Source organism: Scyliorhinus torazame, chromosome 2 (genome assembly GCF_047496885.1).
Source record: "Scyliorhinus torazame isolate Kashiwa2021f chromosome 2, sScyTor2.1, whole genome shotgun sequence".
NCBI lineage: Eukaryota > Metazoa > Chordata > Chondrichthyes > Carcharhiniformes > Scyliorhinidae > Scyliorhinus > Scyliorhinus torazame.
In genome coordinates this window covers 132,901,721-132,928,633 of record NC_092708.1, presented here as the reverse complement: position 1 = coordinate 132,928,633, position 26,913 = coordinate 132,901,721, and the positions used below count along the sequence as shown (strand labels likewise).

At 53.2% G+C, this 26,913-nt stretch overlaps 1 protein-coding gene across 4 annotated transcripts in view; it reads left to right on the top strand.

Annotated features, from left to right (window-relative positions):
- Positions 1–26,913, top strand: part of ccdc141 (coiled-coil domain containing 141) — a 340,177-nt gene that overhangs the window by 68,159 nt on the left and 245,105 nt on the right. For all 4 annotated transcript variants that reach the window (XM_072477265.1, XM_072477274.1, XM_072477256.1 and 1 more), the window contains exon 5: positions 20,953–21,206. In XM_072477265.1, coding sequence (XP_072333366.1) covers positions 20,953–21,206 — 254 coding nt within the window. The remainder of the gene's footprint in view (positions 1–20,952; positions 21,207–26,913) is intronic.

The following is a 26,913-nucleotide window of genomic DNA, read 5'->3' as shown; positions in this document are numbered from 1 at the left end:
ATGCAGGCGCTTAAGGCCCCGGGTCCGGACAGGTACCCAGTGGAGTTTTATGAAATGTTCTCGAGGATACTGGGGCCAGTGTTGTTGAGGATGTTCAATGAGGCAAGGGAAAGAGGGGTGCTGCCCCCGACGATGTCACACGCAATACTTTCGCTGATTCTTAAGCGGGACAAGAACCCAGAGCTGTGTGGGTCCTACAGGCAGTTGTCCCTGCTGAATGTGGATGCCAAGTTGCTGGCCAAAATCTTGTCCTCCAGGATTGAGGACTGTGTTCCGGATGTTATTGGGGAGGACCAGACGGGGTTTGTTAAGGGTAGGCAGTTGGTGCCTACAGGGTTTCGCTCTATGCCGATGATCTGCTTCTGTACGTTTCAGACCCAGTAGAGGGGATGGAGGAAATTATGAAGATTTGAGGGAAATTTGGACAGTTTTCGGCGTATAAGCTAAACATGGATAAGAGTGAGATGTTTGTGGTTCAGGCGAGGGGACAGGAGGGGCGACTATGGGAGCTGCCGTTTAGGTCAGTAGGGGGTACTTTTAGGTACCTGGGCATCCAAGTGCTGCGGGAATGGGATCGGCTGCATAGATTGAATCTGGCCCGGCTAGTGGACCAAATGAAGGACGATTTCCGGAGATGGGACGTGCTTCCATTGTCACTGGCTGGGAGGCTACAAACGGTGAAAATGACGGTCCTCCTGAGGTTCCTATTTGTATTTCAATGCCTCCCCATTTTTATTCCACGGTCCTTTTTTAAGTGGGACAACAGGGTGATCACTGGCTTTGTTTGGGCGGGCAAGACCCCGCAGGTAAGGAAGGTAATGCTCGAGTGGAGCCAGGGAGAGGGTGGGCTGGGGCTGCCAAATTTTAGCAACTATTACTGGGCGGCTAACATAGCCATGATCAGGAAGTGGGTGGTGGGGGAGGGGTCGGCGTGGGTGCATATGGAGGTGGCTTCTTGTAAGGGCACCAGTCTGGGGGCGTTGGTAACTGCGCCTCTGCCACTCCCACCAGTGCGGTACTCCATCAGCCCCATGGTGGTGGCGGCACTGAGAGTTTGGGGCCAGTGGAGGCGGCATGTGGGAGCAGTGGGAGCATTGGTCTGGGCCCCAATTTGTGATAATCACTGGTTTGCCCCGAGGAGTATGGATGGGGGGTTCAGGGTATGGCGGAGAGCGAGGATTGAGAGGATGGGGGATGTGTTCATAGAGGGGAGATTTCCGAGTATGAGGGCGCTGGAGGAAAAGTTTGGGCTTGCGAGGGGAAACAAATTCAGATATGTGCAGATGTGGGACTTCCTTCCTAAACAGGTGGCAACCTTCCCGCTCCTACCGCTGAGGGGGATTCAGGATAGGGTAATTTCCAGAGGGTGGGTAGGGTAGGGGAGCGTCTCGGACATCTATAAGGAGCTTATGGGGTCAGAGGAGACGCAGACCGAGGAGCTGAAGCATAAGTAGGAGAAGGAGCTGGGAGGTGAGATAGAGGGTGGTTTCTGGGCAGACGCGTTGAGTAGAGTCAAAGCGTCCGCAACATGTGCCAGGCTCAGCCTGATACAATTTAAGGTTGTGCACCGGGCTCACATGACAGTGGCCCAGATGAGCAGATTCTTTGGGGTGGAAGACAGGTGCACAAAATGCGCGGAAGGACCAGCGAACCATGTCCACATGTTTTGGACATGTCCAAAGCTTCGAGGATTTTGTCAAGGGCAGCACGGTAGCCTTGTGGATAGCACAATTGCTTCACAGCTCCAGGGTCCCAGGTTCGATTCCAGCTTGGGTCACTGTCTGTGCGGAGTCTGCACATCCTCCCCGTGTGTGCGTGGGTTTCCTCCGGGTGCTCCGGTTTCCTCCCACAGTCCAAAGATGTGCAGGTTAGGTGGATTGGCCATGATAAATTGCCCTTAGTGTCCAAAATTGCCCTTAGTGTTGGTTGGGGTTACTGGGTTATGGGGATAGGGTGGCGGTGTTGGCCTTGGGTAGGGTGCTCTTTCCAAGAGCCGGTGCAGACTCGATGGGCCGAATGGCCTCCTTCTGCACTGTAAATTCTATGATTCTATGGTTTGCGGACGTCATTTACAAGGTTTTAAAAACAAGGGTGGCGCTGGGCCAGAGGTGGCAATTTTTGGGGTGTCGGAAGATCCGGGAATCCAGGAGGAGAAAGAGGCAGATGTTTTGGCCTTTGCTTCCCTGGTAGCCCGGAGACAGATACCATTGGCATGCAGGGACTCAAAGCCCTCGAAGTCGGAGACCTGGCTATCGGACATGGCTAGCTTTGTCTGTATAGAGAAAATTAAGTTCGCCTTGAGAGGGTCACTGTTAGGGTTCACCCGGAGGTGGCAACCGTTCAGCGACTTCCTTGCGGAAAATTAATCGTCAGCAGATTGGGGGGGAAGTTAGTTTAGGTTAGATTAGGGGGGTAATAAGGGTGGGACCTGTACGAAAGGTAAATGGTTTTTGCACTATGTTTATGGTTTCATGTATATTGTCTATTTTGTTGTTGTTTCTATACCAAAAATACCTTAATAAAATGTTTATTTAAAAAAAACAATAAAGTTGGACAAAACTTACAGGGAATTTGTTGCCATAAAAACCAACAAAGGCTTGTACCAAGATATACCCAGTTACTCTTCAGAGTCTCATCTGCCTGTTCGATATTCTAATGCATGATGGAAAGTTTACTACAGGACCTACATAAGGTGGTTGTCTATCGAGACGATGTACTAATTACAGGAGAGTCTGAAGAGATTTAAGACTGCCAGAGTAAGACTGAAATGAGAAAAGTATACATTTGAAGCTTAGGAAGTAACAAACAAGGGGCGAAATTCTCCGGTATCGGCGCGATGTCCGCCGACCGGCGCCATAAACGGCGCAAATCAGTCGGGCATTGTGCCGCCCCAAAGGTGCGGACTCCTCCGCATCTTGGGGGGGCCGAGCCCCAACCTTGAGGGGCTAGGCCCACGCCAGACTGATTTCCGCCCCGCCAGCTGGCGGAAGTGCCCCGCCAGCTGGCGCAGAAATGATATTGCCGGGCGGCGCATGCGCAGGAGCGTCAGCGGACGCTCACGGCATCCCCGCGCATGCGCTGTGGAGGGAGTCTCTTCCACCTCCGCCATGGTGGAGACCGTGGCGAAGGCGGAAGGAAAAGAGTGCCCCCACGGCACAGGCCCGCCCGCAGATCAGTGGGCCCCGATCGCGGGCCAGGCCACCGTGGGGGCACCCCCCGGGGCCAGATCGCCCCGCGCCCCCCCCAGGACCCTGGAGCCCGCCCGTGCCGCCTTTAAAAGATTTTTTAAAAAAAATTTATTAAAGGTTTTCATAAAATATCAAAAACAAAATGAGAAAGAAAAAAGAACCCAACATGGTTAAGTACAAAACACAATCTAAAAAAGCAACCCCCCAAACCCCCCCCCCGTGCCTAAATAATAAATTAACATTAATACCCCGACTTAAGACAACAGGTGTATACACCCCCTCAGACCCTTCCAGTGTAAATAACATAAACAAAAATAAAGTAAACCCCCCCCCCCCCCACCCCCCGAGCTGCTGCTGCCATTGACCAATGTCTATCGTTCTGCCAGGAAGTCTAAGAACGGTTTCCACCACCTAAAGAACCCTTGTACCGACCCTCTCAAGGCGAATTTCACCCTCTCCAATTTAATGAACCCTGCCATATCGCTGATCCATGATTCCACGCTTGGGGGCCTCGTATCTTTCCACTGAAGGAGAATCCTTCGCCGGGCTACCAGGGACGCAAAGGCCAGAATTCCAGCCTCTTTCGCCTCCTGCACTCCCGGCTCCTCTGCCACCCCAAATATTGCGAGCCCCCAGCCCGGTTTGACCCTAGATCCTACCACCCTCGACACCGTCCTCGCTTCGCCCTTCCAAAATTCCTCCAGCGCGGGGCATGCCCAGAACATATGGGTGTGATATGCTGGGCTCCCTGAGCACCTAACACACCTGTCCTCACCCCCAAAGAACCTGCTCATCCTTGTCCCGGTCATGCGTGCCCTGTGCAGCACCTTAAACTGTATGAGGCTGAGCCTCGCGCACGAAGAGGAAGAGTTCACCCTCCCTGGGGCATCTGCCCACGTCCCCTCTTCGATCTCCTCTCCCAACTCCTCCTCCCACTTACCTTTCAACTCCACCACCGAGGCATCCTCCTCCTCCTGCATCACCTGGTAAGTTTCCGAGATCTTCCCCACTCCCACCCACCTCCCCGAGAGCACCCTGTCCTGTACTGTGTGTGGCAGTAGCCGTGGGAATTCCACCACCTGCCGTCTGGCAAACGCCCTTGCCTGTAAGTACCTGAAGGTGTTCCCCGGGGGGAGCCCATACTTCTCCTCCAGCTCACCCAAGCTCGCGAACTTCCCGTCCACAAACAGGTCCCCCAACTTTCGTATCCCTGCCCTGTGCCACCCCGAAAACCCTCCACCTGTTCTTCCTGGGGCGAACCGGTGGTTCCCCCGTAATGGGGTCCACGCCGAGGCCCTAACGTCCCCCCTATGTCGCCTCCACTGCCCCCAAATTTTGAGGGCCGCCACCACCACCGGGCTCGTGGTATACCTCCTTGGAGGGAGCGGCAGCGGCGCCGTTGCCAGCGCCCCCAGACTCGTACCCACACAGGACGCCGTCTCCAGCCTCTTCCATGCAGCCCCCTCCCCCTCCATCATCCACTTGCGCACCATTGTCGCATTGGCAGCCCAGTAGTACCCACAGAGGTTGGGCAGCGCCAGCCCCCCCCAATCTCTACTCCGCTCCAGGAACACCCTTCTCACCCTCGGAGTCCCTCGCGCCCACACAAACCCCATTATATTCCTGTTAACCCGCCTGAAAAAAGCCTTCGGGATAAACACGGGGAGGCACCGTCATTTTGATTGACTGCACCCTACCCGCCAGGGACAGCGGCAACGCGTCCCACCTCTTGAACTCCTCCTCCATTTGCTCCACCAGCCTTGTAAAGTTAAGCCTATGCAGGGACCCCCAGCTCCTGGTCACCTGGACCCCCAAATATCTGAAGCTCCTCTCCGCCCTTTTTAGTGGGAGCTCGCCAATCCCCCTCTCCTGGTCCCCTAGCTGAACTACGAACAGCTCGCTCTTCCCCATATTGAGCTTGTACCCCGAAAAGTCCCCGAATTCCCTAAGGATCCTCATTACCTCTGGCATTCCTCCCACCGGGTCCGCCACATACAGCAGCAGGTCGTCCGCATAAAGCAACACCCTATGCTCCTCCCCACCCCGCACCAACCCCCTCCAGTTCCTCGACTCTCTCAGTGCCATAGCCAGGGGTTCAATCGCCAGTGCGAAGAGCAGGGGGGACAGGGGACACCCCTGTCTCGTACCTCGGTGCAACTGAAAGTACTCGGACCTCCTCCTATTTGTGGCCACACTCGCCATCGGGACCTCATACAACAGCCTAACCCACCTGACAAACCCCTCCCCAAACCTGAACCTCTTCAGCACCTCCCACAGGTACCCCCACTCTACCCTATCGAAGGCTTTCTCAGCGTCCATCACCACCACTATCTCCGCCTCCCCCTCCCTCGCCGGCATCATGATAACGTTCAAAAGCCTCCGCACATTCGCGTTCAACTGTCTCCCCTCCACAAACCCCGTCTGGTCTTCATGGATGATCTGCGGCACACAATGCTCAATCCTCGTGGCTAAGACCTTCGCCAGCACCTTGGCATCTACATTTAGCAAGGAAATCGGTCTGTAAGACCCACATTGCAGGGGATCCTTGTCCCGCTTCAGGATCAAGGAGATCAGTGCCCGGGACATCGTCGGGGGTAAAGCCCCCTCCTCCCTTGCCTCATTGAAGGTCCTAACTAACAGCGGGCCCAACAGGTCCATATATTTTTTATAGAACTCGACCGGGAAACCGTCTGGCCCCGGTGCCTTCCCCGCCTGCATGCTTCCTATCCCTTTGATCAGCTCCTCCAGCCCAATCGGGGCCCCCAGTCCCGCCACCAGTCCCTCTTCCACCTTTGGAAACCTCAATTGGTCCAGGAAACGGCTCATTCCTCCCTCCTCCCGTGGGGGCTCAGATCAGTACAATTCCTCGTAGAAGTCCCTGAAGACCCCATTGATGCCAACCCCACCCCGCACCATGCTCCCTCCCCTGTCCTTAACTCCCCCGATCTCCCTAGTTGCATCCCGCTTCCGAAGCTGATGCGCCAGCATCCGGCTTGCCTTTTCCCCATACTCGTAGACCGCCCCCTGGGCCTTCCTCCACTGCACCTCCGCCTTCCTGGTGGTCACCAGGTCGAATTCGGCCTGGAGGCTGCGCCTCTTCCTCAACAATCCTTCCTCAGGTTCTTCCGCATACCTCCTGTCTACCCTCACCATCTCCCTCACCAGCCTCTCCCTCTCCCCCCGCTCCCTCCGCTCCTTGTGGGCCCTGATGGAGATCAGCTCTCCCCTCACCACCGCCTTCAGTGCCTCCCATACCATCCCCACTCAGACCTCCCCGTTGTCGTTGGTCTCCAAGTACCTCTCTATACTTCCTCGGACCCGCTCGCTCACCTCCTCGTCCGTCAACAGCCCCACCTCCAAGCGCCACAGCGGGCGCTGGTCCCTCTCCTCCCCCATTTCCAAGTCCACCCAATGCGGGGCGTGGTCCGAAATGGCTATTGCCGAATACTCGGGATCCTCTACTCTCGCTCCTCTACTCTCCGAAATGGCTATTGCCGAATACTCGGGATCCTCTACTCTCGCTATCAGCGCCCTACTCAAAATGAAAAAGTCGATTCGAGAATAAGCCTTATGGACATGTGAGAAGAATGAAAATTCCCTAGCCCCCGGCCTTGCAAATCTCCAAGGGTCCACCCGTCCCATTTGGTCCATGAATCCCCTCAACACTCTAGCCGCCGCCGGCTTCCTACCCGTCCTAGACCTGGAGCGATCCAGTGCAGGATCCAACACCGTGTTAAAGTCTCCCCCCATTATCAGGCCCCCCACTTGCAAGTCTGGGATCCGACCCAACATACGCCGCATAAAACCCGCATCGTCCCAGTTCGGAGCATACACATTGACCAGTACCACCCTCTCTCCCTGCAACTTACCACTTGCCATTATGTACCTACCGCCATTATCTGCCACAATGCTCGACGCCTCGAATAACACCTTCTTTCCCACCAAGATCGCCACCCCTCGATTTTTGGCATCTAGCCCCGAGTGAAACACCTGACCTACCCACCCTTTCCTCAGTCTTACCTGGTCTGCCACCTTCAGGTGTGTCTCCTGGAGCATAACCACATCCGCCTTGAGCCCCTTCAGGTGCGCGAACACGCGGGCCCGCTTAACCGGCCCATTCAGTCCCCTTACATTCCAGGTTATCAGCCGGATCAGGGGGCTACCCGCCCCCCTCCCCCGCCGACTAGCCATGACCCCTCCTCGGCCTGCCACGCGCCCGCACCCCACACCCGGCCCGTTCCCCACACCTGCATGCCCCCGTCTCGACCCACCCCACTCGCTCCAGCTCCTCCTTGATCTTAGCAGCAGCAACTCGATTCCCCCCCCCCCCCCCCCCCCCCCACCCCCCCAAACCCGGCTAGGACCCATCCTAGCTGGTTTACTCCCCCCATTGCAATTCCGCAAGTCAGCTGACTCCTGCTGACCCCGGCCACTCCCGCCTCCCCTTCGACTCCTCCCATTGTGTGGCACACCCTCCTCTACCGCTCCCCATTCACAGGCTCTCCCCCCTCCGTTCTAAGCGCGGGAAACTTCCCCGTCCCGGTCCCACCCACCCCCCAGTCTTCGGCGCGGGAAAAACATCCCGCGCTCTCCACCTACCAGGCCCCGCCACAAACCAAAACAGTGCCCAACCCACCCCATCCACCCTCCCCAACCCGAAAGAGAAAAACACAGAGAAAAAGAAACCCAAAACAATGCAGAGGCCCCCCCCCCCCCCGAACCAAAAATAGGCATAACATATCCACCGCAGTCCCCAATCGCCCATCCCGACCCTCAGTCTGTGTCCAGCTTCTCGGCCTGAACAAAGGCCCACGCCTCCTCCGGAGACTCAAAATAATGGTGCCGGTCCTTATAGGTAACCCACAGTCGCGCCGGCTGCAACATGCCAAACTTCACCCCCTTCCTGTGCAGCACCGCCTTCGCTCGATTGTACCCGGCCCTCCTCTTCGCCACCTCCGCACTCCAGTCCTGATATATCCGAACCTCCGCGTTCTCCCCCCCTGCTGCTCCTCTCCTTCTTGGCCCACCTGAGCACACACTCCCGATCGATGAACCGATGGAACCGCACCAGCACCGCCCGCGGAGGCTCGTTAGCCTTGGGCCTCCTCGCCAACACTCTATGGGCCCCTTCCAGCTCCATGGGCCCCTGGAAGGACCCCGCTCCCATCAGCGAGTTTAACATGGTGACCACATAGGCCCCCACGTCCGGCCCCTCCAGCCCCTCCGGGAGGCCCAGAATCCGCAGATTCTTCTGCCTCGACCGATTCTCCATCTCCTCGAACCGCTCCTGCCATTTCTTGTGGAGCGCCTCGTGCGCCTCCACCTTTACCGCCAGGACTAGGATCTCGTCCTCATTGTCAGAGATCTTTTGTTGTGCCTCTCGGATCGCCACCCCCTGGGCCATCTGTGTCTCCAGCAGCTTATCAATAGAAGACTTCATCGGCTCTAGCAGGTCCGTTTTAATCTCTCTGAAGCAGCGCTGGATACCCTCCTGTTGCTCCTCCGCCCACTGCCTCCACGCTGCCTGGTCTCCGCCCGCCGCCATTTTGTCCTTCTTCCCTCCCTTCTTCTGGTCCACCACCACCTTTTTTGTCACCCCGCTCCTAGTTAATGTCATATACTGACGGGGAGCTATTATTAACTCCTTCCCACACCGGGAAACGTCGAAAAAGTGCCCTTGCGGGCCAAAAGTCCGTTTTTGCAGGAGCCGCCGAATGTGCGACTTAGCTCCGCATAGCCGCAACCGGAAGTCTCGAGAGGGAATCCTTTTGGCAGTGTTCGCTTCACCAATCTACCCCAAAATATCTGTGGAAACTCCTGAGAAAGGTCTAAGTGTCCGTTCCAGACGGGAGCTGCCGAATGTGCGACCTACTCCTCCATGGCCGCCACCGGAAGCCTCGCCCCCGCTTCTTCAGTGGCCTTGGTGAGATCTTTTCACAGTTGTTCCCTCTGCTGTTAGAATTCAACTTTGATAAAGGCCCTCAGGTCAGTTTGCAGCTTTAAGCTTGCCCTTCCCCTGCCTGCATGCTGGAAGAGGCTCTGTTTATCCTGCAGTTACAGCCAAATCTTTTACTGTTTCTGCCGGGTCTGGTAGCCAAAAGACATAAAATTCCTGGGCGACACTGTCAGGGGAATGTTGCAGTCTTCCTGCCACACCGGGAAATGTCAAACAAATGCCATGGGAGCCCTGTAAAAGAGCCCAAAAGTCCGTTCCAAGTGGGAGCTACTGAACATGCGACCTAGCTCTGCATAGCCGCACCCGGAAGTCCCGCCCGCGCCGCATTGAACCGCCGGTAAGGTAGGTGGTTTAATCCACGCCGGCGGGACAGGCATTCTAGCAGCGGGACTTCGGCCCATCTGGGCCGGAGAATCGTGGGGGGGGGGGCGCCAACCGGCGTGGCGTGATTCCCGCCCCCCGCCGAATCTCCAGTGCCGGAGAATTCGGCAACCGGCGGGGGCGGGATTCACGCCAGCCCCCAGCGATTCTCCGACCCAGCGGGGGGTCGGAGAATCCCGCCCAAGATTCGGGGTAGAGTGCAAAGGGCTGCACTCTATGGATTAGAAGATCCAAAGCAATTAAAGATGCAACGGCCCCCAGAAATAGGTTGTAATCGAAATCCATTTTAGAAATGGTAAACCATTACGATAGATTTATTCCCAGTCTTTCCATGATATTGGAAAAAGCATCAGAAAAAAGCCTTTGAACAGGTTAAATTATCCTTATAATCATCCACTCACTTGGCCCATTTTGACTTACCAAAAGAGCAAATCCTGTGACACATTCCCGTACAGAATAGGGGTGGTTTTGACCCATAAGATGGAAGATGGTACTGAATGGCCTATTGCCTGTGCCTCAAAGACTTTGACCAGTGCTGAACAAGCTTGTTCCCAAATTGAAAAAGAGGGACTCGTCATGATATTTGGAGTTAAAAGTTCTACCAATACGTCTATGGATGGCATTTCATAGTTGTTACTGACTGCAAACCCCTGTTGAGGTTATTTAGGGAGAATAAGACCATTCTCCCCATAGCTTCAGCTGGGGTCCAACCTGGGCTCTATTTTGGGCAGCTTTACGAGTACACATTTCGATATAGGCCAAAATGTGGATGCTTTGAACCTTATTCCCCTACCTCAGAGTATACCATCTCCACTGGTAGCACAGGAGATGCTTCTTGCTTTGTGCTCCTTTGATACTTTGCCCATGTTGACGAGGCAGGTTAGATTTTGGACCAAAAAAGACCCCTTATTACCTCAAGTCAAGCACATGGTCCTTCACCGGTGGCATAACAATAGCAGTTACGACCCTTTAAGATAAAAAAAGACCAATTAAGTTGCGAAGATGGGGCGGTGGGATTCTCCCAGCCCCGCAACGGCGCCACGCCACCCCGATGCCGGCACGCGATTCTCCGCGGAGCGGAGAATTGGCGCCGGCGCGTTTGGTGTGGCGCCGGCACGTTTGGCTTGGCGCCGGTCGCGGGCCGCTGTACGCGGCTGGGCCGCCGATTCTCTGGCCCGGATGGGCCGAGCGGCCGCTCTAAAAAGGCAGAGTCCCGCCGGCGCCATCCACACCTGGTAGCCGCCGGCGGGAACCCTGCACGCAGAGTCGCGGGGCGGCCTGTGGGGGGGCGGGGGAAGGGATCCTCCGACCCCGAGGGGAGCCTCCGATGGGGCCTGGCCCGCAATCGGGGCCCACCGATCGGCGGGTCGGCCTCTTGCTCCCCAGGCCTATTTTCTTACACGCCGGCCCCTGAACGCCCGCGCCATGTTGCGCCGGGGCCGGCGCGTTGAGCGAGGCCACCGCGCATGCTCGGGTTGGCGCCGGCGCCACTGCGCATGTCCTCGTTGACGCCGGCGCAACTGCGCATGTGCGGATCCCGGGGCGCACAGTTGCGCCTGGATGGGAGGCTGGAGCGGCGTGAACCGCTCCAGCGCCGTGCTGGCTCCCTGTAGGGGCCAGAATCGGTACTCCCAGTGGCCCGTTCACGCCATGGTGAAACGCGACGGCGTTACCAACGGCGTGGACACTCTGCTGCCGAATGGGAGAATCTCGTCCGGGGTAATATTGTGAGGAGCAAGGGTGATTATTCCCACCTCCACTAGGACGCTCTTGTTAAAAGAGCAACACTGCGCCCATCCTGGGATAATGATGATGAAGATGCTCACATGCAGTGTGGTGGCTCAGGATGGACATCTGGCCAAACAGTGTGACCGCTGTCAAATGCAGCAACACTTGCAATCTGGGACCCTCGTGCCCCTTTGAGAATGGTCAACTTACCCCTGGGTAAGACTGCACATTCACTTCACTGGCCCATTTATGGGCTCCATGTCCTTGCTTATCGTTGGCACTCACTACAAGTGGAAAGTTAAGTCAGCAATGGTAGAGAAATTGCGATAGATAAACGTCACCCATGGGTTGCCTGCCACCCCTACAATTCCAAACCCCCCCAATCATCTGGCTGGCACCTCTCACCCTCCCCACATTCAATCTTCGTGTTTGTTCCTCAGAACCTTCTGGTATCCACCAGCAGAAATCCCAGAGGTTGAAGTCCCCACCCCTTATCACGGATGCGTCTTTGAAATTGCAGGGTTGCCCGAGGAAAGCAGTTACTGACAGCAATGGTCAGTTTGTACCAAAAAGGTGAGGATCCACTACCCCTTCACCCAGATGACCTGGCTCATTCATGAGAGAAGAAATTATCTTTTCCTCTCACTGACCATACGTCCATTGTCTTGCAGGATCACCATCTGATGAGGCTAGGCCGTCTGGAGTAGACCGCCCCCTCCCCCGCCCTCCACCACCATCCCCACCACACAAGCAAACACCTTGGAGGAGAGGTCAGAGGAGACCACCATCAATGCATCACAGTTATCACCCGCACCTTCCACCAGCATAGACATACACCTCGGTGGGCGATATTAGTGGGCAGGCTGCAGGGCACAATCTGGTAGGCACCAAACAGTCACTGATGCACATCAGGTGGAGGTAGGAATATCCAAGGGAGACAGCAGTTGGTGGTCTGCTGGATCCTAGGACTCAGCTGGGTCCCAGCCGGATGGCCAGCCTCTGGATAAGGTTCTCACAGAGCTAATGCAGATGTTAGATGGCCGTGAGAGTCAGGAGCGGGTACCAGCGACACTCTAGTGGCTGCAAGGCCAATTGGAGGAGTTACAAAGGCTTCAGGCACAGAGGATGGTGCTGAAAATGTGTGCCAACACTGCTAGGATGGCGACCGCAGTTGAAAACCTGGAGCATGACATCCGCATCTTGAGTGATGGTGTCCAAGGCATGACTCTGTCTGTGATGACCATGGCTGAGGGCCTCAACATCATGTCCCAGTCGCTGAGTGACGTGTCCCAGATACAGGTGGACATTACTGAGTCATTGCCGAGCATGGCCCAGTCACTGAGGAACATCGCTGAAGGCGTCAACACCATGGGAGCCCCCAGGACTGGCAGTGCCATACGACTCCGAGGCTTCTGGAGCTCACTCCAGCTGCCCCTCCATCCATGGAGTCCTCCAGGGCCCTCCGGACACTGTCAGGGAGGAGGAGGTGCTGGAAGCCAACTCGGTGCCTTCCACCAAGGAGACTGCAGCAGTCTTCATTTCTTCCGAATTCCCCCCTCCTGGCATCGGCACATCTCAAGGGCAGTGGGCAGAACAGTGTGGCACAGCGACGCCTGTGACACCGGTAAGTCGGCTGGGGCGCCCTGTCTCCAGGACCTCCAGGGGGTGTCTGCCAAGGGCATCAAAGGCCGCAGGGAATGAAAGCAGCAGGCGGCCTCCACTTCTGATGTAGCAGTAGACCACGGAAGGTCAAGAAGAGTGAGGGCCACTAGGGGGGAGGTGGCGTCACTATCTGGAGCGAGTGGGAATGGAAATCTGTTACAGTAAAATGTTTATTTTGAAACATATCACACCTCATACATGTGAAGTCTCTGTCACGTTAATATTCTCAGCGGGCCTATCTGCACCTCTGCTCCCCCCGCCCCCAGGCACAGTGGTCCAAAATCAAAGCACTCTTTGCAGACCCACTCAGAGGATGAGTGTCAGCGCACTGCCAGCAGACAGGCAGGAGTCAGACTTCAACAGAACCTGAGGAGTACCAGAGCTTTCCTCACAGCTAGTTATCATCACTCTCCTGCCTTGTACAGAGACCCGTTGACGGTGCCAACACAGGACTATTACCCTGGAGTGATGTTACACAGACGGAGGGAACAAGGTGGCCGACGAGGGGGAAGTGTAATGATATTTAAAGATGGCTTTGTCATAATATACACCAATATATCATGGTGCAGACACACACTGATGGACACACAGTGGTACCAATCAACATACACAACACCGCAGCCAATCACCAGTGAGAGCACACGCACTATAAAAACAGGGGGCATCAGAGTTCCTGCTCATTCGAGTGGCAGCTAGCTAGGAGCACAGAGCTCACAGCCTGCAACACAGACATTCACCATATGCTGAGTGCATCAACTGGTTAGGACAAGGCAAAGGTCTTTAGTTAAAGCTAGTATCGTATTTACCCCCGTTCAAGTATGTTTAAATAGTTAACCTCTTAATAAAATAGTGTTGCATTACTTCAAGTGTTGGTGACCTGTATGTGATCCAGAACACCCAACACATCATGATACCAGGAGTGGTTGCATACTAGCACTTCTTAGACCTACCTGCAAGTGATCTGCCTTCCGCCAGCATTCCGTCATCGTGCAACATGGACAACATCAGCCCGCCTCTGGGGCTCCACATCGCCGGCAACCTCGGGGCCAACTGGAAGATTTTCAAACGGCGCTTCCAGCTCTTCCTCGAAGCCACGGACACGGAGGGCGCCTCGGACATCAGAAAGATTTATCTTCTCCTCTCCACGGCCGGGGACCATGCCATCCACATTTTCAACTCTCTCACCTTTGCTCCTCAAAGTAAAGCAACTCACCCTAGTGACCGCCATCGAGACCTGTGTCCTGCATATAAATGCCACCAGTCGGTACTCCCATATACAAGCGGCTGAAACGGCGCGGCAAGGTCCCCACAAGGCGGAATGGGTCGAAGTGATTGAGCACCTCCAGGGCCTCAGCCTGGATGAGGGCGGCCATTTTGCGCGCTTTTCGCGGACTCCTGCACTTGTACGCACCAAACGAGGGGACGGCGACGTGGAGGAACGTAATGCGCAGGCGCGCACCACGCATGACTGCACCGCGCATGCGCGGTGGCGCAGCGAACGTGCTGACGTCACGACGTGCGGCAACTGTGGCTCCGCCCATTTAAAGCGACAATGCCTACGATGTGGAAGACTTGGCCACTGTGCTGCCCGCTATCGAGCAGTTCAGCCTTCCAATTCATAATGCTTCAGCCAGCCTCGCAGGAATGTTCGGGCAATTCAACCCACGGTCACAAAGTCCGATTCCGACCTCCCACACAGCAGTGACACCAAGGACCCAAAGGCGCCTTTTCGAGTCGGTGTTGTAACGAAAAACAGGCTGTCCCCGAAGCAAAGACACCAACCGCTGTCGGTATACAGCATCGATCCAGACGATGAGTGGTGTGCCACCCTGATGGTCAACCGGTCCCAAATACGATTCCGCCTGGACACTGGTGCCTCCGCCAATCTCATGGCGTGGTCTGCTTTCCAAAGCCTTCGTGTCAAACTAACCATTCTTCCATTGGACTACAATGGCAACATCATTCCTGCTACCGGCTCATGCCAACTCGAAGTGACGCACAAGTCACGAAAAGCCATCCTTCCTTTCGAGATCGTGGGCTCTTCGAAGGACTCTCTGCTTGGCGCACACGCGTGCAAGCTGCTAAACCTCGTTCAAAGAGTTCACTCTCTCCTTATGACACATCTGCCTTCCAGGATGCTGACTTCAGGGTGCAATTCAACGCCATCATCGACCAGCACCACAACGTCTTCAAAGTCTTGGGCACACTCCCATATACTTACAAGATCCTACTCAAACAGAACGCCACGCCTGTGGTACATGCACCTCGCAGAGTCCCAGCACCCCTCAAGGACCGCCTCAAGCAGCAGCTGCAGGACCTCCAAGACCAAGGAGTGATCCAGATTTACGGAACCAACCGACTGGGTCAGTTCCATGGTCTGCATAAAAAAGCCTTCTGGTGAGCTCAGAATCTGCATTGATCCAAAGGATCTGAATCGCAACATAATGAGGGAGCATTACCCAATCCCCAAGCACGAAGAGATCACATGCAAGATAGCTCATACCAAGCTCTTCACCAAACTTGACGCCTCGAAAGGATTCTGGCAAATTCAACTAGACAGATCCAGCAGGAAACTGTGTACCTTTAACACCCCTTTTGGCAGATATTGTTACAACAGGATGCTGTTTGGGATCATATCGGCGTCAAAGGTGTTCCACAGGATCATGGAACAAATGATGGAAGGCATTGAAGGTGTTCACGTCTATGTCGACGACATAATCATTTGGTCCACCACCCTGCAGGAGCATATCAGTCGCCTCCAGCACGTGTTCAAACGCATACGGGAGCAGGACCTACGCCACAACAGAGCCAAATGCTCCTTCGGCCAGACGGAACTCAAGTTCCTAGGGGACCACATCTCCCAGAAGGGTGTGCGGCTGGATGCGGACAAGGTGGCTGCCATCACAGCCATGAAAAAGCCAGAGGACAAGAAGGCGGTCCTCCGATTTCTGGGCATGGTCAACTTCCTAGGGAAGTTCATCTCTAACCTCGCCTCTCATACCACAGCTCTCAGGAACCTGGTCAGGAAGACGACAGACTTCCAATGGCTTCCTGCCCACGAGCGCGAATGGAGAGAACTTAAAACCAAACTTACCACGGCCCCGGTATTGGCCTTTTTTGATCCAGCGAAAGAGACAAAAATTTCAACTGATGCCAGCCAATCTGGCATTGGGGCAGTGCTCCTGCAACGCGATGAGGCCTCATCATGGGCCCCCTTTGCACGCGCCATGACCCCCACGGAACAGCGCTACGCGCAGATAGAAAAGGAGTGCCTGGGCCTTTTGACCGGTGTCGTCAAGTTTCATGATTATGTGTACGGCCTTCCCCAATTCACCGTCGAGACCGACCATCGCCCACTGGTCAATATAATACAAAACGACTTGAACGACATGACGCCTCGCCTCCAGCGCAATCTGCTCAAACTCCGGCGATACGACTTCCAGCTCGCATACACCCCGGGCAAAGACCTGATCATAGCCGACGCTCTGTCCAGGGCAGTCAACACCCCGTGTGACCCAGCGGGATTTGTCTGCCAGGTTGATGCCCATGTGGCCTTCGTGGCCTCCCATCTACCGGCCACGGATGAACGCCTCGTCCAAATTCGCCGCGAGACTGCGGCTGACCCCCTGCTACAGCATGTCATGCGCCACCTAACAGACGGGTGGCTCAGGGGTCAACATCAGAGATGATCTGGCGGTAGTCGATGGTGTCCTCCTGAAGCTGGACCGCATTGTTATCCCGCACAGCATGCGCCTGCTTGTCTTGGAACAGCTACACGAGGGCCATCTTGGCGTGGAGAAGTGCTGCCGATGGGCCCGAGAGGCAGTGTACTGGCCAGGCATCAATGACGACATCGCCAACACAGTGCTCAACTGCCCCACCTGTCAGCGGTTCCAGCCGGCCGAACCACATGAGACCCTACAGCCCCATGAGTTGGTCACGTCCCCTTGGTCCAAGGTCGGCATCGACCTGTTCCACATGCCGGGCAGGGACTATGTTCTGATTGGAGACTATTGTACAAACTACCTGGAGGTGGTACGTTTGCACAACATCACATCGTCTGCAGTCATCCGTGCCTGTAAGGACACCTTTGCTCATCACGGCATCCCACTCACTGTGATGTCGGACAATGGCCCCTGCTTCGCAAGCCAGGAATGGTCCAACTTTGCCAGGAGGTACAACTTTGTGCATGTGACATCCAGTCCCCTGTACCCCCAATCCAATGGCAAAGTGGAGAAGGGCGTCCACATAGTCAAACGGCTCCTCTGCAAGGCTGCTGATGCGGGATCCGACTTCTACCTCACCCTGCTGGCCTATCGCTCGGCCCCACTGTCCACCGGCCTGTCGCCAGCCCAGCTTCTCATGGGTCGCACCCTGAGGACGACGGTGCCGTCCATTCACGTCCCAGACCTTGACCACGTTCCGGTCCTTCAATGAATGCAACTGTCTCGTGCACAGCACAAGGCGGCTCATGACTCCCGTGCAGTTGATCTCCCTGCTCTGGCTCCAGATGACAACGTCCGCATCCATCTTCCGAATGGTGGCTGGTCTGCAACTGCTGTGGTTCTTCGGCAGGTGGCTCCCCGCTCGTTCCTGGTTCGTCTACCGGATGGTTCCATTCTGCGCCGTAATCGTCGTGCCCTTCGTCTCATTCCGCGCTCGCTACGTGATCCTCCGCCAGTGCCATGCCCTCCTGTTGTCCCTGACCTGGACTATGCAGAGATTCCGGTTACTCTGCATCCTCCTCACTCTGACGCAGTCCGGCCCGCTCCTCAGCCGGTGGCTCTTGACCCACCCTTGAGGCGGTCAACCAGAATTCGTCGCCCACCTCAGAGACTTAATTTGTGAACTTTGTGCACTAATGGACTCTCTGGTCTGTTCTGTTCTTCCGTTTAATCGTTCAAGTGGTTTATATATAGTGTTCATCTCGTTATTTGTGTGACACTGTTTTTTCTGCACCAGGCACCTTCCCATGTAAATAGCTTAGTTTTATGTACATAGTCCTTTAAATATTTTGCACACACGTAGTCACTAACATTCACCACACACTATTTATTGTCACGCAGGCACATTTTTTTATATAAAAGGGGGGATGTCATAATATACACCAATATATTATGGTGCAGACACGCACTGATGGACACACATTGGGACCAATCAACATACACAACACCGCAGCCAATCACCAGTGAGAGCACACGCACTATAAAGACAGGGGGCATCAGAGTTCCCGCTCATTCGAGCAGCAGCTAGCTAGGAGCACAGAGCTCACAGCCTGCAACACAGACATTCACCATGTGCTGAGTGCATCAACTGGTTAGGACAAGACAAAAGTCTTTAGTTAAAGCTAGTATCGTTATTACCCACAGTTCAAGTATGTTTAAATAGTTAACCTTTTAATAAAATAGTGTTGCACTACTTCAAGTGTTGGTGACCTGTATGTGATCCAGAACACCCAACACATCAGGCTTGAGGGCCTCACAAATGCAAAGGTCCTCAGTCCCCCAGCCTGGAATGCTTCAGCCCCCTGACCAAGCCCAACCCCCCTGACGGGGCCGTCGCCTGAGCACTGGGGCAGCAACACCAGTGCCCTTGAACTGCACGTCGGCACATGGAAATGGCTGCTCACCTCCTGACTTCCCTTCGGTAGTCATTGCGCCAGCTTCACGTTTTTGAAAAAGAGCACGAAATGTCGCTCGTGTGATTTCCCGCTGGGGAGCCGGTAATTCCCGGGAAGCTGCTGCATTCGACCTCAATCTCGTTAATGAGATTGAAATGAATGCAAGTGAGGGTTAATGATATTCTTGCCATTTTTGGGTGTGATCCGACACTCACCATCGGGTGCAGGCCGGCTGAATCATAAAATGGTTCGCGCTTGCCGCAAATCTTGATTTTTCCCTCTCCTATTATTCATTAGGTACTCCCCGATCCCCGTTCGGCACAACGCAGTCTCTGAATCATGCCCCAAATGTCATTTTGGGCGTGTTTGGTGCAGTGTTTCCTTGCCAGATTTTTGGATGAGATCCAGACCTGGATTCACCAACACTTATTGATTTTTCTGGGGGGGGGGGGGGGTTGCGCCTTGGGGGGGGCCTTGGGGAGTTTTCCCCTGGGTAGCTCAGACTTAGAAATGTTTTCAGCAGTAGGAGCTAAACTCACCAGCGAGACCAGCTCTTCCTAAGTGAGCTTGAGGGTCCCCCTCAACCCCCAGCTATGGACAATGCCATTCTTTCCCCCCCCCCCACCCCTCCCAGTGAGCACACCCCGTTATGGGGTTACTGAAGGCCCCCCTTTCAGGATCCCCTCCTTCACACCCCCTCCCAACCTTCGTGGCACACCTTTGCCCCCACATTCTTCATAACCCTCCATCACCCCCTTTCATGGGAATGGCCCCCTCGGGCCCCGCCTCTTCGCATTGCCAGGGTATCAGCTTGGCATAGCCAACCTGGCATCTGGGCACTGCCTACCTGGTGCCCTGGCCGTATCAACATGTCACCCTGGCAAACTGCTGCCAAGGTGCGCAGCTGCCAAGGGGCATGCCAGGATGCTGCCCTGGCCATCCACAGCCACCCAGGGGGCTCCAATGGCCGAGACCGCGTAGAAGACCAGTACTAATCGGCTTTGTTGGTGAGGCCGGTAACACCCAGGCGCCTGGTGAATGCGGCCGCAAACAGGCTGCTCATATTTAAATGAGCTTAATATACGATTGTCTGGATCATACCCTGTGAAGGCGTGAACCAGATGAGCTAGGCCCACTGGGAAGCCTGATTTGGGCCTTTACCGCGATGCTTCTGGCACAATGAGATCGCCGCTGGGTGTAACGCGGTGGGAAAAACGCACTATATATTAAAACAATTTCAGGGCGGGTGATGGCTAAACAAAACTAACTGAAAAGTCACCATGATTCAAATAAAGTTGAAGGAATATTTGTGGTGGGTGATTTCGCTTAGGCGAAGAATTTTGATGCTGGCCCCAATTCGGTCCAGGGAAAGGTCGTGACCAAAACATGTCCAGTATCATACAAAATGGACGTACAAGGGAGAAGTTTAAAAAAGCACTTGGATCATTTAAGGAAAAGTGAACTGCACTCCGAACTATTGGGACAATCTGGCCCTAGTAGACTTGTCAGTGAGATGGATTTGAATGACAGTAATGCCGCAGCCAGCTGCGTCGAGGACAAACCCAGTATTGTTTCAAGGGGAACTGAGGAAACTACCTGTATGAATACACCTTCAACTCTTGAGAGTCAGCCCTTTGAGGGCCAAACACCAGTCATCTCTACTGCTGAAGCACCTGTCAGTGAATTGCACCGCTCTCAAACAAGTCCCTTGACTGACTGAGCCTGTAAGAGAGTGTTTTGAGAGACACTGTTGTAAATAGTTCCCTTGTTACTTGAGAATGCTCATCAGGGACTGAAAGATATGGTAGCGTACCCCTTTAAAGGGGCGAGGCTATGGAGGATCACGTGACACAATCAGCCAATGGGGCCAGGGAGCACTAACCCTGGGGGTGGAGCACGGGTTTCCAGTCAGTTTTGAGTTTGGCGTCTTGGAACATGGCAGATTTTATCTTGCTCTCTGATCATAGTTTCTTAGTTTGACAAAATGTTCCTTTGTTAATCCATCTGCTGGCCACCCCTCTGTCAGGATATTACAAGGAGCGTGGCAAATGATTACCAGCCTCACCATAGAAATATGTGTTTTGACCACTTAGAGACAAAGGTTAATGGTGGTAGAAATGCAATTAAACCTACTTCATTCCCTTTTTGAACTATAAGTGACATTAAGAGAAAAATAGAAAAAGATGAGCAGATTATCTGATAGAATAGGGAAGAAAGAGATGGCATAAGCGATTTTCAAAATTGAGGAAAGGGTGATCAGAGGAATGCACACTGAGCATTTTTCAATTTTTATTCAAGATTTTCTCTAAGCAATCATCTAGTAAAATGAACTCTTTAAAGAAGTTATGTAAACTATTTTCTATTTTGTGTGAAAGTTGAATTGTAACCTGATTCTGAGAAGTTTACTTTTGTTTCAGTCCTTTTGACAAACTCAATGGCTCTTCTAAATAAAAGTCAAGAACTCCTCACTTTAATCAAAGAGTTCAAAGTATCCGGACCGAAAATAAATTCTGAGCTAATTCATGGAGCTCAAAGCAGCTGTGTAAAAGTTGAGAGTCTGTTGGAGCTGCTGCAGGACAGGAGGAGACAATTGGAGGACCAGTCCCATCGCCAGAGGCTGGACCTGGAGCAAATTCTGCGGATCTATCAGTGGGACCAACAAGTAGATGAAGTAAGAGCCAAATCTATATTATTAGCAGCATACTACAAATTTGACTGTGAAATATTAAAGTGCTTGCTTAAGGACAGAGTTATTTTTTTAGTACAAAAACAATTGGTTCTGTGTGTGTTACTTGTAACTTTTGAAGAATGCATAATATTGTCAAAATAAAGACAGTGACCATGAGTAGCCTTCAGTTACATATAATACATGGAGATATCACAGAATGGACAGCAATGCCAATTCAAGTCCTAAGAATTAACTTTTAAAAAATCCACTATCATAATATCAGTGGGAACTGGATTGAAATCCAGACCTCAATTCAACCGATGAAAAGCTAAGTGCTGCAGCCAGCAGGAAAACCGATGTGTTTCCCACTGGCAGCGCTATCAGGTGCTATTCAATGGCACTTGGAAACTTTTTTGGAGAGGGTGGGTTTTGCACTGGCCTTGAGAAGGGGGGGGTGCCTAAACTCACTGACCGGTCCCCGCTCCTCAGAGATCGTGGTATAATTTTTACAGGGCGCCCCAATCTCAGAGTAACACTGCAGACCCCTGCAATCTCTGTCAAGCCCCCCACCCCCTGAATTTCTGAAAAGACCCCCTGCCCCGAATCGCTGGCAAGTGCCCCCCGTCCTCAGTTGCTTGCAAGGCACCCCCTAATCACGGGCAAGGCCGCCCCCACCCCCAAGTGAGCAAAACCCCGTTATAGGCTTGCCACATGCTCCGCCCTTCAGGGGCTCCCCTTCAGGCAACCCCCACCATCAGTTACCCCTTCTTTCCCCCTTCAGGCCCTGCCACTTGGCAGTACTTCCCTGGTTCCGTGGACTCCGGGAGAGGGGGGGGGCAATGGAGTGAGTACCGTCTCTACACTTACCTCCAGGATACAAAGGGGGTTCCTTCTGGGGCGGTGGGAGTTCGGGGGGGCTTGGTTTGGGCTGTAGGGGCTCAGGTCAGGGTTCTTTCCTGAGATGGGTGTCATGTGGCAGTTCGTCCCTCTGTAGCTTGAAAAACATGAAATCATCAGCATATCAAGTTGTAGTTAAAGGACTTTCCACTGATATGTTGGAACGCTTTGATGTCTTTTCCAGCATGTCAAGTTCAAAGATCTGTGAGATGAAGGTGAAAATCTTCCCTCTGATGTGTTGGAAATCTGTGAAGTATTTTCACAGTCAGTTTCATTCCCCTTGAACTTTTTCAAGCCTCTGGGCATACTGAGAAGCATAACATCTTTTAACTGCACTATTACATTCAAGTTCATGGTCCATCACCTGTAACAAGCCTCTTTATTGACAGGTCCAGGATGTTCAAAGGAGGGATTGGCTTTGTTTGTTTTTCTGATTCTTCACTGTCCATTAACTCTGAAGTGCTTCCACTTTTGAGCAGGTGTTGTTTTTCATAGAGACTTTTTTTTGTTCTGAGGTGCTTCCTAGAAACATCTGTTAGTATTAAATATTATGTTCCACTTACTGCTACTAGTGAGAGGGAACTTTCATTCAGGTGGGGTTATGGGTTGCAGGGATGGATGGGGGGATGGGCCTAGGTAAGGTACTCTTAAGCTTAGTGGTTAGCACAGTTGCTTCACAGCTCCAGTTTCCCAGGTTGGATTCCTGGCTTGGCTCACTGTATGTGCAGAGTCTGCACGTTCTCCCCGTGTCTGCGTGGGTTTCCTCCGGGTGCTCCGGTTTCCTCCCACAGTCCAAAGATGTGCAGGTTAGGTGGATTGGCCATGCTAAATTGCCCTTAATGTCCAAAAAAGGTTAAGTGGGGGTAACTGGGTTATGGGGATAGGGTAGATACGTGGGCTTGAGTAGGGTACTCGTTGTAGGGGCCGGTGCAGACTTGATGGACCAAATGGCAGCCTCCTGCTCTGTAACTTCTATGATTCAGGGGGTCAGTGTAGGCTCATTGGAAATCCCATTGTCATGAACACCGCCCAGTCTATCACACGAACCTGCCTCCCATCCATTGACTCCATTTACACCTCCCGCAGTATCATCAAAGATCCCTCCCACCCGGCTTACTCACTCTTCCAACTTCTTCCATCGGGCAGGAGATAGAGAAGTCTGAGAACACGCACGAACAGACTCAAAAACAGCCTCTTCCCCACTGTCACCAGACTCTTAAATGACCCTCTTATGGACTGACTTCATTAACACTACACCCTGTATGCTTCATCCGATGCCAGTGCTTATGTAGTTACATTGTATATGTTGTGTTGCCCTAATATGTATTTTATTTTATTCCCTTTTCTTCTCATGTACTTAATGATCTGTTGAGCTGCTCGCAGAAAAATACTTTTCACTGTACCTCGGTACACGTGACAATAAACAAATCCAATCCAATCCATTGACCAGTGGTGGGAGGAGAGAATACCAGCAGATGGAGCAGTTCGGAGAAACACGTGGCTGGGGGAACCAGAGAATCTTTATTTTAGTTTTTAGCTGAGAAAGTACAGAAAACATAGGCAATCACTATCAGGCTTTTATAACCTAGAACATAGAACAGTAGAGCACAGTATAGGCCCTTCAGCCCACGATGTTGTGCCGACCATTTATCCTAATCTAAGATCAACCTAACCTACATCCCTTCAATTTACTGCTGTGCATGTGCCTGTCTAAGAGTCGTTTAAATGTTCCTAATGACTCTGACTCCACCACCTCTGCTGGCAGTGCATTCCACACACCCACCACTCTCTGTGTAAAGAACCTACCTCTGACATCTCCCCTATACCTTCCTCCAATCACCTTAAAATTATGACCCCTCGTGACAGCCATTTCCGTCCTGGGGAAAGTCTCTGGCTATCCACTCTATCCATGCCTCTCATCATCTTGTACACCTCTATCAAGTCACCTCTCTGCCTTCTTCGCTCCAGTGAGAAAAGTCCGAGCTCCCTCAACCTTTCTTCATAAGTCATGCCCTCTAGTCCAGGCAGCATCCTGGTAAATCTCCTCTGCACCCTCTCCAAAGCATCCACATCCTTCCTATAATGAGGCAGCCAGAACTGGGCACAATATTCCAAATGAAGTCTAACCAGAGTTTTATAAAGCTGCAGCAAAACCTCGCGACGCTTAAACTCAATCCCCCTGTTAATGAAAGCCAACACACCAAACGCCTTCTTAACAACCCTATCAATCTGGGTGGCAACTTTGAGGGATCTATGTATGTGGACCCCAAGATCCCTCTGTTCCTCCACACTTCCAAGAATCCTGCCTTTAACCCTGTATTCAGCATTCAAATTCAACCTTCCAAAATTAATCACTTCACATTTATCTCAGTTGAACTCCATCTGCTACTTCTCAGCCCAGCTCTGCATCCTGTCAATGTCCTGTTGTAACTTGCAACAGCCCTCAACACTATCTACAACTCCACCAACCTTTGTGTCATCGGCAAACTTACTAACCCACCTTCCCACTTCCTCATCCAAGTCATTTATAAATACCACAAAGAGTCGAGGTCCCAGAAAAGATCCTTGCGGGACACCACAGTCACCGACCTACAGGCGGAATACTTTCCATCCACTACCACTCGCTGTCTTCTTTTGGCCAGCCAATTCTCTATCCAGGTAGCCAAATTTCCCTGTATCCCATGCCCCCTAACTTTCTGAATGAGCCTACCATGGGGAACCTTATCAAATTCCTTACTGAAATCCATATACACCATATCCACTGCCCGACCTTCATCAATGTGTCTCGTCACAACCTCAAAGAATTCAATGAGGCTTGTGAGGCATGACCTGCCCTCACAAAGCCATGCTGACTATCTTTAGGCAAACTATGTTTTTCTAAATAATCATAAATCCTGGGCGGGATTCTCCGACCCCACGCCAGGTCGGAGAATTGCTGTCGGGCCGTTTGAATTGCGCCACGCGCCCCGATGTCGGTAGGCGATTCTCCACAGAGCGGAGAATCGGCGCCATTGGGGCTGGTGTGGTTGGCGCGGCGCCGGTCGGGGGCCGCTCTACGCAGCCCCTCCATGATTCTCCGGCCCCACGACTATATGCGGCCGTAAAAAAAAAAAACCTAGTCCCGCCGGCGGGGTTCTAACATGCTTTGAGCCGGCGGAACCTTGGCGTTTAAGGGTCCGGGGGCGGCCTTTGGGGGGGCTAACCCCAGGGAGGGGGGGGTGGCCTCCGATGTGGCCTGGCCCGCCCGTGATCGGGACCCACCGATCGGTGGGCTGACCTTTCTGTCTCCCGGCCTCCTTTCTTCCAAGCCGGCGGTTGTACTCCTGAGCCATGTTGGGTCAGTGCCGGCGCAGACAAGGGACATACCACGCATGCGCGGAAATCGCACCGGTGGGACTGCGCCAGACCCATTGCGCATCCCCCGATGCCCATTCCATGGCCGGATCAGCAGCTGGGGATGCGTGAACCGCTCCAGCGCCCGGCTGGCCCCCTGTAGGGCCCAGAATTGCTGATCCTGGGCCATGTTGATGCCATTGAGAAACGCGATGGCGTTTCCAACGGCGTCAACACTTAGCCTCAGGATCAGAGCATTCCACCCCCCTACCTCTCAGAATCCTTTCCAATATTTTGCTCACCACAGACGTAAGACTAATGGGACTGTAATTCCCAGGGATTTCCCTATTTCCTTTCTTGAACAGGGGAACAACATTCCCCTCCCTCCAATCATCCGGTACTACTACAGTGGAGAGTGAGGACGCAAAGATCATCACCAACGGCGCAGCAATCTCCTCCCTTGCTTCCCATAGTAACCTGGGGTATATCCCGTCAAGCCCAGGGACTTATCTAGCCTAATGCTTTTCAAAGTTTCCAGCACATCCTCCTTCTTAATATCAACCTGTTCGAGTCTATTGACCTGGTTCACGCTGTTCTCATGAGCAACAAGGTCCCTCTCTCTAGTGAATACTGAAGCAAAATATTCATTTAGGGATTCCCTTATCACCTCAGACTCTAGGCATAAGTTCCCTCCACTATCCCTGGTCGATCCTACTCTTACTCTGATCATCCTCTTATTTCTCACATAAGTATAGAATGCCTTGGGGTTTTCCCTAATTCTTCCTGCCAGCGCTTTTTCATGCCCCCTTCTAGCTCTCCCAAGTCCATTTTTGAGTTCCTTCCTGGCTACCTTGTAACCCTCTAGACGCGTGCCAGATCTTTGCTTCCTCAACCTTATGTAAGCTTCCTTCTTCCTCTTGACTAGAAGCTCCACTTCTCTTGTCATCCAAGGTTGCTTCACCTTACCATTCCTTCCTCGTCTCAGTGGGACAAAACTATCCAGCATTCGCAGCAAGTGCTCCTTAAACAACCCCCACATTACTGTTGTGCATTTCCCCAAGAACAACTGTTCCCACTTTATGCTCCTCCGCTCCTGTCTAATAGCAGTATAATTTCCCCTCCCCCAATTAAATACCTTCCCATACTGTCTGTTCCTATCAATCTCCATGACTATGGTAAAGGCCAAGGAGTTGTGGCCACTGTCACCGAAATGCTCTCCCACCGAGACATCTGACACCTGGCCGGGTTCGTTGCCAAGCACCAAATCCAATATGGCCTCCCCCCTGTCATAATATACATCTATGTATACAATGGAGTGCAGATAGGCAGTGATTGACACACAGGATGATCAGTAACAGAGCAGCCAATCATCAGACAGGACATGACCACAGGAAAGCCAGAGGGCACCAGTTTTCCCGCTCTCTCGGGACCCAGCCTCTGAGACAGTCAGAGTTAGTGAGCTGGGCAGTGCAAACACCAT